The sequence below is a fragment of the Tachyglossus aculeatus genome, chromosome 7, assembly GCF_015852505.1.
Source record: "Tachyglossus aculeatus isolate mTacAcu1 chromosome 7, mTacAcu1.pri, whole genome shotgun sequence".
NCBI classification, from domain to species: domain Eukaryota; kingdom Metazoa; phylum Chordata; class Mammalia; order Monotremata; family Tachyglossidae; genus Tachyglossus; species Tachyglossus aculeatus.
Window position 1 is genome coordinate 37,135,262 of NC_052072.1, and position 15,052 is coordinate 37,150,313.

At 44.2% G+C, this 15,052-nt stretch overlaps 1 protein-coding gene across 13 annotated transcripts in view; it reads right to left on the minus strand.

The window, feature by feature from the left end:
* DLG1 (discs large MAGUK scaffold protein 1) overlaps positions 1 to 15,052 on the minus strand; it is a 241,181-nt gene that overhangs the window by 92,253 nt on the left and 133,876 nt on the right. For all 13 annotated transcript variants that reach the window (XM_038749481.1, XM_038749480.1, XM_038749488.1 and 10 more), the window contains one exon: positions 8,812 to 8,865. In XM_038749481.1, the coding sequence (XP_038605409.1) occupies positions 8,812 to 8,865 (54 nt within the window). The remainder of the gene's footprint in view (positions 1 to 8,811; positions 8,866 to 15,052) is intronic.

The following is a 15,052-nucleotide window of genomic DNA, read 5'->3' on the forward strand; positions in this document are numbered from 1 at the left end:
CATTTCCTGCATCCGCATCGCCATTCAAACCGCCACAACCTTGGGCCAAGCGCTCGTCACGGCCAGGCTGGGCTACTATATCGGACCTGGTGGTTTTTCTGTTTTCTGCCTATCTCCCCTCTAGTCCCTATTTGCCTTGGCTGCCTGGCCCATTTTTCTAAATGTTCTTCAGCATATTTCCCATTGTGTTGTTGGATATGGAGTAAGGAGTTCCAAATACTCTCAGGGTTAATGCATTTCTCAGCCCATCAAGCAGAAACCTGGGACTAGTGGATTTATGACACACGTCAGCTCAATCACTGGTATTTACTGAACACTTACTGTGTGCAGGGCACTTGTCTTAAAAGTGCTTGGGAGAGTACTATATTGAGAGCTTGGAGAGCACCGTGCTGCTGTAGGGAGGGAGAAGGGTGGGGCGGGGAGATGACAGGTTAATTAGGGAAGGCTTCTTGAAAGAGGCATGATTTTAATCAGGCTTTCAAATATGGGGTGAGTGGAAGTCTGGGGGATATGATGGGGGAATGAGGTCCGGGGAGGTGGGACTGCGTGAGAAAGATGGCGAGAAAGACAAGGCTGCGGCACAGGAAATAACTGGTGTTTGAGGAGTGAAGTGTGCGGACTGGGTTGTACTGGGAGAGCGGTGAAGTTGAGGAGGGAAAGGAACGACTCAATTCCTTAAAAGTCTCTCCTTACCTAACCATTCTTTTCCTACTACGCCCCAGCTCACACTCCACGTTCTTCCCAAGTTCAACTTTTCATTGTGCCTTGTTCTTGACTCTTCATGCCCCTCCTCCTACCTGTGAATTCTTCAAATCTCTAAGATCACAGTTTCTCCCCCATCTTCAGAGCCCTCCAAAAATCCCAATTTAAGAGGAAGACATTTCCTCTTAAGCTCCAGGTCTTGTCTGATGTGTCACACACTGTACTCAGTGCTGTGGTAGACAAAGGATCGTTTACCCTCGGAGCAATAAGGATTAGAAACGTTATTTAACCTCTTTACCAGATCTCTTATATGGGTCTGTAGTATAGCTTCTTGATGATAATGGCATTTGTTAAGCGCTTACTATGTGCAGAGCACTGTTCTAAGCGTTAATAATGTTGGTATTTCTTAAGCGCTTACTATGTGCAGAGCACTGTTCTAAGCGCTGAATAATAATGTTCGTATTTGTTAAGCGCTTACTATGTGCAGAGCACTGTTCTAAGCATTAATAATGTTGGTATTTCTTAAGCGCTTACTATGTGCAGAGCACTGTTCTAAGCGCTGAATAATAATGTTCGCATTTGTTAAGCGCTTACTATGTGCAGAGCACTGTTCTAAGCGCTGAATAATAATGTTGGTATTTGTTAAGCGCTTACTATTTGCCAAGCACTGTTCTAAGCGCTGGGGTAGATCCAAGGTAATCAGGTTGTCCCATGTGGGGCTCACAGTCTTAATCCCCATTTTGCAGATGAGGGAACTGAGGCCCAGAGAAGTGAAGTGACTTGCCCAAAGTCACACAGCTGACAAGTGGCGGAGCCGGGATTTGAACCCCTGACTTCTGACTCCAAAGCCCATTCTCTTTCCACTGCTTCTATCTGTAAATAATTTGCGCCTGCCTGATCTTCCCAGCTAAATTGTAGTAAAACCTTTTAATGCCAAGAGTGTTTTTTATTAAAAAAAGTACTTCCAAAGTGCTTTATAAGTTCCTTGAAGGAACAGGGGCTTTTACAGTATTTTACTCTCCCAAGGAATTACTACACTGCTCAATGACAATGTTTCCTGATTCCCAGGCCCAATTCATTCATTCATTCATTCAATCATATTTATTGAGCACTTCCCGTGTGCAGAGCACTACGCTAAGCGCTTGGGAAGTACAAGTTGGCAACCAGGCCACCCTGCATCTCTGTCAGCAGATTATGAATATGAAGAAATCACACTTGAACGGGTAAATACATATATACACCTAACAAGATGTCTGCTTGTTTTGTTGTCTGTCTCCCCCTTCTAGGCTGTGATCCCATTGTTGGGTAGGGACCGTCTCTATAAGTTGCCGACTTGCACTTCCCAAGCGCTTAGTACAGTGCTCTGCACACAGTAAGCGCTCAATAAATACGATTGATGATGATGATGATCCCATTGTTGGGTAGGGACCGTCTCTATTCGTTGCCGACTTGTACTTCCCAAGCGCTTAGTACAGTGCTCTGCACACAGTAAGTGCTCAATAAATACGATTGATGATGATGATGATCCCATTGTTGGGTAGGGACCGTCTCTATTCGTTGCCGACTTGTACTTCCCAAGCGCTTAGTACAGTGCTCTGCACACAGTAAGCGCTCAATAAATACGATTGATGATGATGATGATCCCATTGTTGGGTAGGGACCGTCTCTATTCGTTGCCGACTTGTACTTCCCAAGCGCTTAGTACAGTGCTCTGCACACAGTAAGCGCTCAATAAATACGATTGATGATGATGATGATCCCACTGTTGGGTAGGGACCGTCTCTGTTGCCGACTTGTACTTCCCAAGCGCTTAGTACAGTGCTCTGCACACAGTAAGCGCTCAATAAATACAATTGAATGAATGAATGACAGCCTTAGCTCTGACAATCTTAGCTCAAAGATCGCTCTACACCACCCGAGCACCCTTCCATTCCACATCTCTACTCGGTGCAGACAGTTCCGGATCTTTCTCCCGAGAGCTGGCTCCTGTTACAAGTTTTCCCGGGCTTTCTCGGAAGACAGTGTTGGACTATCAGCTTTCCGATGACCTCCGGCTCCTGCTCGATCCCGTTTCTCCCCGCTCCAGCGCTCTCCCCCAGGGACTCCACGGCTGCCCTCCTCAGTTTACGTGGGTTTGGTTGGGTGCGTCGGACTAAGTTTCCAGGCCTTTTGTCCGACAAAGGTGAAACCCACTGCCATTCATCTCTTGATTGTTCTGGAAGACAACGGGCAGTCAGCTTCTCCCAGTATCATAGCCTCATCAACTCGGTCGGAGCGGGCTATGCTGCAGTATGATTTTACGGTAGAGATTAATGGCAGCTTAGTCTACTGGCAAGAAAATAAATTTCCAAGTCAGGATACCTGCGCTTTAGCCTACTGGATGACCTTGGGAAACTTGGTCACTGTAAAGTACCTGTTTCTTCACCTGTTAATGTTACAATAATAATATTAATAATGGCATTTATTAAGCGCTTACGATGCGCCAAGCACCGTTCTAAACGCTGATATCTGGGTGGATAAGTGTCACCACAACACAAAAACATTATTCCTTCACCAGATCAACAAATCTATTTAATAATAATGATTTGTTAAGCCTTACTATGTGCAAAGCACTGTTCTAAGCGCTGGGGAGGTTACAAGGTGATCGGGTTGTCCCACAGGGGGTTCACAGTTTTCATCCTCATTTTACAGATGAGGGGACTGAGGCCCAGAGAAGTTAAGTGACTTGCCCAAAGTCACACAGCTGACAGAGCCGGGATTTGAACCCATGACCTCTGACTCCAAAGTCCGTGCTCTTTCCACTGAGCCACGCTGCTTCTCCAAGCAGCTGACTTTCTTGTTTAGGTTGGTCACCAGATATCGGACAAAAAGAAAATCTTCCGGACGTTAACAGCTTCGGAAGCAGGGTGGCCCAGTAGAAAGAGCACAAGCAAGGAGTTGGAGGAACTGGATTCTAATTCCGGCTCTGCCGCTTGCCTAGTTGGAGATAATAATAATAATAATAATAATGGCATTTATTAAGCGCTTACTACGTGCAAAGCACTGTTCTAAGCTTTGGCTGGTCACTTGACTTCTCTGTGCCTCGGGCAACTGGCAAAACAGGATTAGAACCCAGGTCCTCTGACTCCCAGCCTATGCTCTATCCACCACGGCGTCCTGCTCCTCACAGTTCTTCCAAAAATGCAAGCCAAGACAGTACTGGACATCATAAATACTATAGCGTGAATTTTCCTTAATATGGTGTTTTGTGAAAACATACCTATAATTTAGGAAAAATCGGTAACACTAAAAGCTTAACGGTGGCGTGGCTTTACCATTTTAAAAACAAATAACCTACGGGCAAAGTGTACTGAAGAATCTTCCTGCCTTCAACATATGGAGTTTGAAGATTTAAAGATATAAAATTCACCCGAACTTCTCAAAAGCTTTTGTCACCTGGACTTAAACCAGTGAATAAAATTGTACTGAAGAATCTTCCTGCTTTCAACATATGGAGTTTGAAGATTTAAAGATAGAAAATTCACCCGAACTTCTCAAAAGCTTTTGTTACTTGGACCAGTGAATAAACACCACCGATGAACCCCACTGGTCCTGTATGCTTATCAAGAAGCGGTTCTATGATTTGGTAAATAATTCAACTCTCTAAGGATGCAGTTACCATTCTGCTGGGACAAAAAGCCCTCCTATTTCTCCTTCTCTCACTAAGCCTGGGTCCAAATCAGAGTAAGCTACTGGTAGCTTCTCTGGAAACCTATGGAATGGGAGGACCTAACTGTTTCCCCTTCAGTTTTAAAAGCCGTTACCTCCCATAATGAGACGGAGTTGATATCCTGCTGGGGTTGGTTTAATTCCCGCTAGTTTACTGTTCTAATAGGCAAGGAGGACCTTCCTAAATATTAAGAGAGTAAAAGAGTCATGAAATATAAGCAAATGGAGGCAAGGGAGAGGAGAGGGATTCTATAAAAATGGAAAAATGTTATGCAAAAGACAAAACCAAAATACATCTCTTTAGCTTTGTTGCCCTATAGCAAGGTAGAAGGGGTTTGGAGAGAAATAGCAACTATTTATTTTCAGATAAGTGGCAGCACTTTATCGTGAAGGGCATATTGAGTTAAAAGTAAGCATTTTAATTTTTTAGCAATGTAAACAATGAAGTAAATGGTAACTAGCTTTAAACTTAATTTCTTAGAGGAAGTACTATGTTATACTCCAATTGTTGTTTTCATACCCCACAGTGCTTGTGTAATTGTTTCATATGAAACAATTTCCTTTTAGACTGTGAGCCTTTTAGCCTTTTAGACTGTGAGCCCACTGTTGGGTAGGGACTGTCTTTATGTGTTGCCAACTTGTACTTCCCAAGCGCTTAGTACAGTGCTCTGCACACAGTAAGCGCTCAAAAAATACGATTGATGATGATGATATGAAAGAAAATGTGTAGCAACAGGATTTGATTACTGGTTTCTGCTTAATTATTTTTGAAATGGGATGCTTACTCAAAAGAGTGAACTGGGCATCAACCAGGCTTTTTTTTGGTGGGCAAGACGAAGAAAGAGGAAAGAATAAATCAACGGTATTTACTGAACGCGTACTACGTATGGAGCACTGTACTAGAAGAAGCAGCGGGGCTCAGTGGAAAGAGCCCGGGCTTGGGAGTCAGAGGTCATGGGTTCTAATCCCGGCTCTGCCACATGTTTGCTGTGTGACCTTGGGCAAGTCACAACTTCTCGGAGCCTCAGTTACCTCATCTGTAAAATGGGGATTAAGACTGTGAGCCGCACGTGGGACAACTTGATCACCATGTAGCCCCCCAGCGCTTAGAACAGTGCTTTGCACATAGTAAGTGCTTAACAAATGCCATCATCATCATTATTATTATTATTACTGGCGCTCAGGAGAGTACAGAACAATAGTAAGCAGACACGATCCCGGCCACAACAAGGTTACAGTCTAGAGGAAATAACTGCATAATCTCAACAATTCAAATGCTAAGACACAGTTAGGCCCTAGCTTGACAACAAGTTTCCCAGAGGAGGTGATGCATAAACTACTCCATGTACGTGACTGTAATTGAGAGCAAGGTCACCATCAAACCTCAGAGAATGAATAAATAGGTGGAACTAATACAACAAGATCATTTGGGTGGACTGCCACGAATCGCTTCAAACTGTTTTCTGTAGCTCGCATGCTCTACTCCTTGTCGTACTTATCGACGTGCCTGTTTCCTCGTTTTTGGTTTTGTTGTTCCTTGTGGCTGTTGCTGACCCTTTTCCCCCTCATGTTCTACTCCTAGATTTTCCATCCCTTTCAAGTCAGGATGGCCAGTGGTCTGTACAGACTAAATCAAGAAATTTAATTCAGGTTTATCAGAAAAAGTAGGGGGCAGATGTGCTAATGGTGGCAAAGAGCCGCCCTTTTATAGCATCTATCTGTGCCTCGCACCCCGAAAAAATCCCAGTGTCTGCCCAACTTCATCTTCAACGAACAGTAACTCCTTTAATATTGGCTTCAAGGCTTTCCCGATCATAGATTTACGGTCCCTTTCCCGATTAGTCCTCAACTTGCGTTCTTCACTCCTCCCAAGCGCAACTAACTGAACTCCACACACTACTGTTGTTGTTTTTTTTTACACTACTTATTAAGTGCTTACTATGTGACAGGCACTGTACTAAGTACTGGAGTACATACAAGTTAATCAGGTTGGAAACAGTCCACGTCCCTCAAGGGGCTCACAGTCCATCTCCATTTTACAGATGAGGAAACAGGCAGAGAAGTTAAGTGACTTGCAAATGGTCACACAGAAGATAAGTGGTGGGGGCAGGATTAGAACCCATATCCTTCTGACTCCCAGCCTCGTGGTCTAGGCCATGTTGCATCTCCTTGTCCACGTGGGACAACCTGATCACCCTGTATCCCCACCAGCGCTTAGAACAGTGTATCACACATAGTAAGCGCTTAACAAATGCCATCATTAATATTATTATTATTTACCTCCAACAACTTACCCAAGAGTTTCTCCTAGCCTGGATTATCCTTCCCTAATTAATATGCAAAAACCAGCTGTATCATCCCAAGTCATGCTAGTACTTTATGCCTGCCCTCAGCATTTGCATATATTCATTTTATTCTGCTATTTCATCCTCACATATTCCTTCTACTTCTGATTTTACCTTTCTTCTCCCTCCGATTCTCACTACCTGCAAATACACTTTCCAATGTCCCTCGTGAGGTGGTAATCTCCTTTTGGGAAAGGGACATGTTGCATTCTTTGTTTGGCATCTCTGAGCTTTTTCCTAAAATGATACAAAAATGCCTTTTCACAACTCCAAAATACTGCAGGGCATCAAAATGCAGTAGTTTAAAAGTGAATCTGCATAATGGATGTGATGACGGAAAACTATTTAAGCAACGAGAAGTTGCAGGAATAGAAGGAGGGCAGAAACCAGGCAGCCCCAAGCCTCCTCACCACTAAGGGGGTCTTCTAAGCAGCGTGGCTCAGTGGAAAGAGCCTGGGCTTTGGGGTCAGAGGTCATGGGTTCAAATCCCGGCTCCGCCACTTGTCAGCTGGGTGACTTTGGGCAAGTCACTTCACTTCTCTGTGCCTCAGTTACCTCATCTGTAAAATGAGGATTAAGACTGTGAGCCCCTCGTGGGACACCCTGATCACCCTGTAACCTCCCCAGCGCTTAGAAGAGTGCTTTGCACATAGTAAGCGTTTAATAAATGCCATTATTATTATTCCAAGAGTACGGAGAATGATTTGATGGGCAGGGCAGCCTCACAGCCCAACACTTACCATCATGGGGGTGGAAAGTGGAGGCCTATCTTCCCAACAGGTCCTAGGATCAAGGATGGCTTCACCTGGTGCAGTGAAGGACCCCAGAGACTCTTACCTCCTAGCAATAATGAATCCTTATTCTTATTGTCATTTTTGAACTGATGGAAATCCTGTTATTTTTCCCCATGGAAATCCTGTTATTTTTCCTCAGGAGTCAGTATTCTCTAGGTTGTCAGAAGCAATTAACATACATTCTCCCCAGCTCTTAGCACAGTGTTTGGTACACATTAAGTACTTAAAAGGCATCAGTGATTGAATGATGAGAAAGTTAAGAGGACAGCATTCACTGAGAGAACAAAGCTTCCCTAAAGTTACAAAATTAAAGTTACTGATTCTAGCAGCAGGTGAAACTAAAGAGTATCGGTCAAATATTGGCATGTAAAAGTCCAATAACCTGGAGAACGTGTAATTTAACTGGAGGATCAGGATTTTGGGGCCTGACCCTATGCATTTCTCTCCTCTTTTTAATTATTTCCTTTAAAAAGCTGTTCAGAGTTTCCAAACGCACTGGTTCTGGGAGCGACACTAGCAAAACCATAATGAATACTGACCAGTTTTGCAAACGGGTTCCTAAAATTCTCTCTAGTATAAAAGATATCTTCTTATTTGCCCATATGGCAAATTGGGAGTTAAATGTACTTTTCCTAATACCTGTGATAACATTAACAGGCAAAGCTTCTGGGGCATGTTAGTAAGAGTTTTAAAATCCTCGAGTATAGGCCCAAACTTTCCACTAAGGGTGAAATTACGGAATTAATTATTCCCGGTGAGTTCTACTACATACAACATGGGTTTCAACTGAACATTTGGGACTGGATATTGGAGGATTAGTGAATACTGTTCCCATAACGTACATCTCATAGAATGGGATGCCCTGTTGGAAGAATGCTGGGTATATGCGTCGAGGAGCAATCAAAACTTGACTATACAGTGAATTATCCTTAACATGAGGTTTGCCAAGAATGGAACTCCTCCATTAGAGGACTAACCTTGAATCAGGGTTGTTTCAGTCACTGCAACTACCATGATCAATTAGTATAGGATACACTCGTTAATTATGAGGACCTCTTGGCTAACACAAATTTATACGAGAATTCAAAATCTGAAGATAATACACTTCCACAGACTTCTGTGTCATCGCTTAGAACAGTGCTTTGCACATAGTAAGCGCTTAATAAATGCCATCATCATTATTATTATTATCTATAAAAAGGGCTTATCAGAAGAGTGAATTAGGTAAAAATTATTGGAGTTTGAGAACAATACAAACTTACATATGCTGGAGTCTCCAAACTGTCAGTATTCACCAAAACTGGAGGAGGATTTGCCTATTGAAAAGAGAATTTTAGGTGTTAAGCACACAATAAAACCATTAAGAGTAATATCACAAAAAAGAACCCCATGAAGTTAAAATGAATTCACAAAACGGTACTTTTAAAGAAAATGCGGCCTCATTTCTTAAAAACATACGTCACTGGCTTACAAAGATTGTCTAACTGCATGGCTCCTGTTGGAAACTTTGCTTCTGAAAAATAATTTGAATTCATGGGTTTCTTATCTCTGAAAACTCAATCGGATTCACGAGTACATCATTACCGCTAATGAAAATGTACCAGCTGATAACATCTTCATCAAGTCCCTTACTGCTCATCGCAAAATACACTGCTCCTGAGTGATTTAGAGGAAGCATCACTTGGTTTGCTCCTGGATGATTCTACAAACGTGTCAGTCGTTTCGTTCTCCGAGCTAGGGTTATAAATTCCCTCTCATTTACACACTCTTCCAAGGAGAGTTTGCAGGATCCCTGCCAGGTACATAGGGCTCTGCTCAGAATTAGCTGCGGCCGATTCGGGGCTGCCAAATTGGAAACGGCCATACAACCTGAACCAACTGCCTCATGTCTCCCCCTTTTAGACTGTGAGCCCACTGTTGGGTAGGGACTGTCTCTATATGTTGCCAACTTGGACTTCCCAAGCGCTTAGTACAGTGCTCTGCACACAGTAAGCGCTCAATAAATATGATTGATGATGATGATGGCTCTATCACAGCTTGGTGATATCACCAAGTTCACCATCGAAATGGGAAGATGCAGGAGACAGGGATATGGCTAGGTCTGCCTAGAGCTGGGTTGGATATCTACAAATAATAATTCTCTTGGCTCCTGCGGCATATCAACTGCACGGTAATTTCCTCATTATCCCTCAAAAGGAAAACTTTCAAATGGCTTTAGCTAGGATGAACCAATATTCTCCACCTACTCTCCCAAACCATTCGTGGAGTGACACGATGTTACAGTTGCCTCCAGAAAAAAAGGTGGAGATAGAAATAACTCGTTTGTGCTTGACGGGGTGTCAACGCACTGACAATTGATTACACAGCTCCAGTCAAATAGAGTCCTCTAGACTGTAAACCTGATGAGGGCAGGCAATGTTCACCAACTCTGTTGTACTGTACACTTCCAAGCGTTCAATACAGGGCGCTACACACTGAAAACACTCAATAAATACCATTGGTGGTGATGATGTTGTCACCAATCCGTCATTATATAACAGAAAGCTTTGTTGGGAACCCCAGTGGGTAGGAGGTTAATTCTCAGTTGTAATGTAGCAGTTATTTCCTGTCAGAAATGTTAAAATATTAATTATGTAATAAAACACAGATACATGTGTAAGAGAACGGTTAATTCTCAGTTGTAATGTAGCAGTTATTTCCTGTCAGAAATGTTAAAATATTAATTATGTAATGCCGACATTCCAATAAAACACAGATACGTGTGTCAGAGAGCTCTTCATTTTCAAAGACGTGGCTGTGGATACTGTGACCTGCAGTATCAAGTGCTGCTAAAGTACATTTAGCAGCTAAAATAAAAATACTTTTATACACAACATGAAGTCTCTGCTGAATTACTGAAAATACAGACTGGGCTTTCATCAGTGGTTTATGATTGAATCCTCAACTGCTCACTCTGCTAAACTTCCCCTTTGCCAACAGGTCTGTGTCTGCCGTATCCTAAAAAACTTAAGTCCCCTCAAGAGCTTAGTATCCTCAGTCATGGTCATGGCTTCAACATACGCACATTGACCCATATCGAATGATGACATTGGACTGTAGCTCTTGAACATGATCTGACACTTATCACGCCACTGGTATATGAAATGCCAATCTTCTAAATTTCAAGACATTGTAGTTATGGACTGTTCCATCTTCCAATTTATTACTGCCTGATCTAGAGCTCATTAACAACTTTTCAGAACCAGTTCCATCTGCAACTTTTCTTCTGGTGAGTCTTGTGTGAGACTGTGTCAACCACAGAAAGTACAGTTGCCACGTGAAATTATAAAATCTACTGCTCAATCAATAGTATCTACGGAGCGTTCATTTGGTGCAGACCACTGTACTAAGTGTCCCAGAATATAAAACAGTTGGCAGAAATGAGCCCTGCCCTCAATTACCTTACAGTTGAGCTGGGGTAACCTACTGATTACTGGTAGCCTGCTTTGTTGCAGCGATAAAGATCTTGAGATGAAACGCAGCCTGATTTTTGCAGCAAGTGTGGTTTTGTAATTACTGGCTTTTGACGGGAACTGAATAATCTGCAGCTGCCTGAATTACCTGCAGTTCTGTTATTGTTTATGGTGCTGTCGTGTTCTGCGGTTTGTTATTCTCCTATAACTGCATGTCCTTTCGATGACTAACAGGGCATCCTTTTTTACACGACTTTTTCCTCACATATACGTCTTTCTCAAGAATGGACATGATCCCTGTACCGTGCAGATTCTGCCTGCTAAAAGGAAAGTTTTCATCCCCTCTAATAATAATGATAATTGGGGTATTTGTTAAGCTCTTATTGTGCGCCAGGCACTGTACTAAGCAACTTGGGGGGATGCAAACAAATCGGGTTGACATGGTCCCTGTCCCACGTGGGGCTCACAGTCTCAATCCCCCTTTTACAGATGAGGGAACTGAAGCACAGAAGTGAAACGACTTGCCCAAGGTCCCAGACCAGACAAGCGGTGGAGCTGGATTAGAACCCACGACCTTCTGGGCAGGCCCGTGCTCTAACCACTACGCCACGCTGCTTCTGATCTCGACTGTAAACTCGTGGGAAGGGAACATCCCTACCAACTCTGTTGTACTGTTCCCTCCGGAGCGCTTCGAACAGTGTTCTGCCCACAGTAAGCGCTCAATAAATACCCTGGTTTCACCTTGGATTGACTGCTCTTGGGAAGGTCTGCTGGCTTGGGCCAGTGTTGCTTCAGAAATGGAGGGAGGGGGTGGGGGGCACCGACCACGGTGCACGAAGGGGAAAAGGGAAGCGGAATGCTGGAGACTTCTCCGGCAAAAACATGGAAGGGATTAGTCCTAGTTTACTTGTGTCACTGGCATAATCTCTTTTCCCCCACCCACCTGCCTTTCCTCTGGCCAAAATGAATGCCTATTTTTTGGAGATCCTTGCTACAGAGCATCCCAAGGAAAAATTGCTTAGCATCTGGGAGCGCTAAAGCTTGATTTAGGACTGGTCAGGGACTGCATGCTCTCCAAATAAAACAGTCTCTTGGAGCTTTACAAGGACAAATCCTGGGACTATCCAAAGCGAAGGCTAGAATGGTTATCTGGCCTGTTCCTTCATCCTCCACTGGAGAAAACATCATGTCCATGTCTCCCTTCAGAGTAAAACTAAAAGAAGACAACAGACAGAAACCTAATCCTATGGATTAAGAATGCACAACTGAGGCCAGACTGCGTGCTTCCTATGTTAAAATTGGAAAGGAAGAGAGAGACAGGAAGAGAAGGCAAGAAGAAGGGAGATGGGCAAAAGAAGGGGTGAGGACTTTGATGAATATTATTTAATAAAACAAATGGGAAAGTTATAGCTGAAGGAGGTGAAATGGTATAAAAAGCACGATTGTACGCACAGCAGTTATAAAACATTCACCTTTTGAAATTGACTGTTTTATGCAATGACATTTTGAGCCTAAACTTCTGCCACTTCTGTGTGAACTTACTGCATTAATGACAAAAACTAGTCTCCTCTAGCAATGGAGAACCAGCTTTCATTTATGAATACAGTTTACTAGATTTAGAAAAAAATGTGCTTTTTCTACTCTTTTTGCTACTGATACTCATTTATTTATTTATTTTTCCTGGAAGGAGTAAAGGATATTGAAAAGAAACAATATTACAATACTCTTGCTTCTTATTCTCTTCTAAAAAAAATGAAGCCTCCCATCATATTCTGTAGTATTGAATGGTATTTATTGAGAGATTAGTATGTGCAGAGCATTGCACTAGGTACTTGAGAGAGTACAATAGTTAGGATCCTTGCCTTCAAGGGGCTTACCATCCGGCAGTCGGGGTGGGGAGACACCACTTACTGTTACTCTCCCTTTTGGATTTTTTTTGCTAATTCCTTTGTTTACTGCTTGGGTGACAAACTTCAGTAAATGCTAAATTCTGTGCTACCAATGAAAAACGTAGGTATGTGGAAAGGATTTCCCGCTATCACCTCGTTGTCATTCCATATCTCTGGGCAATTCATTATCATCAACGTCTTCTTGTATGTGCTTTTAGAGCACAGTCACCAGCAGTCCCTGGGTCTTATGAAATCTCTCGCTCCGTCCCTCCTCCCCTCCTTAACTTCCATGTTCAACCGCTCCCTCTCCACCGGTTCCTTCCCCTCTGCCTTCAAACATGCCCACATCTCTCCCATCCTAAAAAAACCCTCTCTTGACCCCACCTCACCTTCTAGTTATCGCCCTGTCTCCCTCCTACCATTCCTTTTCAAACTCCTTGAATGAGTCGTCTACACGCAATGTCTCAAATTCCTCAACGCCAACTCTCTCCTCGATCCCCTCCAATCTGGATTCCGTCCCCTACATTCCACGGAAACTGCCATCTCAAAGGTCACCAATGACCTCCTGCTTGCCAAATCCAAAGGCTCCTACTCTATCCTAATCCTTCTAGACCTCTCAGCTGCCTTCGACACTGTGGACCACCCCCTTCTCCTCAGCACGCTATCCAACCATGGCTTCACAGACTCCATCCTCTCCTGGTTCTCCTCATCTCTCCGGCTGTTCATTCTCAGTCTCTTTTGTGGGCTCCTCCTCCCCCGCCACCCTCTTACTGTGGGGGTACCTCAAGGGTCAGTTCTCGGTCCCCTTCTGTTCTCGATCTACACTCACTCCCTTGGTGAACTCATTCGCTCCCACGGCTTCAACTATCATCTCTACGCCGATGACACCCAAATCTACATCTCTGCCCCTGCTCTCTCTCCCTCCCTTCAGGCTCGGGTCTCCTCCTGCCTTCAAGACATCTCCATCTGGATGTCTGCCCGCCACCTAAAACTCAATATGTCCACGACTGAACTCCTTATCTTCCCTCCCAAACCCTGCCCTTTCCCTGGCTTTCCCATCACTGTTGACGGCACTACCATCCTTCCCGTCTCACAAGCCCGCGACCTCGGTGTCATCCTCGACTCCGCTCTCTCGTTCACCCCTCGCATCCAATCCGTCACCCAAACCTGCCGGTCTCACCTCCGCAACCTCGCCAAGATCCGCCCTTTCCTCTCCATCCAAACCGCTACCCTGCTCGTTCAATCTCTCATCCTATCCCGACTGGATTACTGCATCGGCCTCCTCTCCAATCTCCCATCCTCCTGTCTCTCCCTGCTTCAATCTATACTTCACGCTGCTGCCCAGATCGTCTTTGTGCAGAAACGCTCTGGGCATGTTACTGCCCTTTAAAAAATCTCCAGTGGCTACCAATCAACCTACACATCATGCAAAAACTCCTCACTCTCGGCTTCCAGGCTGTCCATCACCTCACCCCTTCCTACCTCAACTCTCTTCTTTCCTTCTCCAGCCCAGCCTGTACCCTCCGCTCATCTGCCACTAACCTCCTCACCGTGCCTCGTTCTCGCCTGTCCCGCTGTCGACCTCCAGCCCACGTCCTCCCCCTGGCCTGGAATGCCCTCCCTCCGCCCTCTCTTCCTCCCTTCAAAGCCCTGAGAGCTCACCTCCTCCAGGAGGCCTTCCCAGACTGAGCCCCCTCCTTCCTCTCCCCATCCCCCCTGCCTTACCTCCTTCACCTCCCCACAGCACTCGTATATATGTTTGTACAGATTTTTTACTCTATTTATTATACTTGTACATATTTACTATTCTATTTATTTTATTTTGTTAATATGCTTTGTTTTATCGTCTGTCTCCCCCTTCTAGACTGTGAGCCTGCTGTTGGGTAGAGACCGTCTCTATATGTTGCCAACTTGTACTTCCCAAGTGCTTAGTCCAGTGCTCTGCACACAGTAAGCGCTCAGTAAATACGACAATGAATGAACGAATGAATGACTGTTTCAAGGACTCTGGATGATGCAGCGAAGCAGAGAGAAGCAGTGTGGCTTAGTGGAAAGAGCACATCATCAATCGTATTTATTGAGCGCTTACTGTGTGCAGAGCACTGTACTAAGCGCTTGGGAAGCACAGGCTTGGGAGTCCGAAGTCATGGGTTCGAATCCCA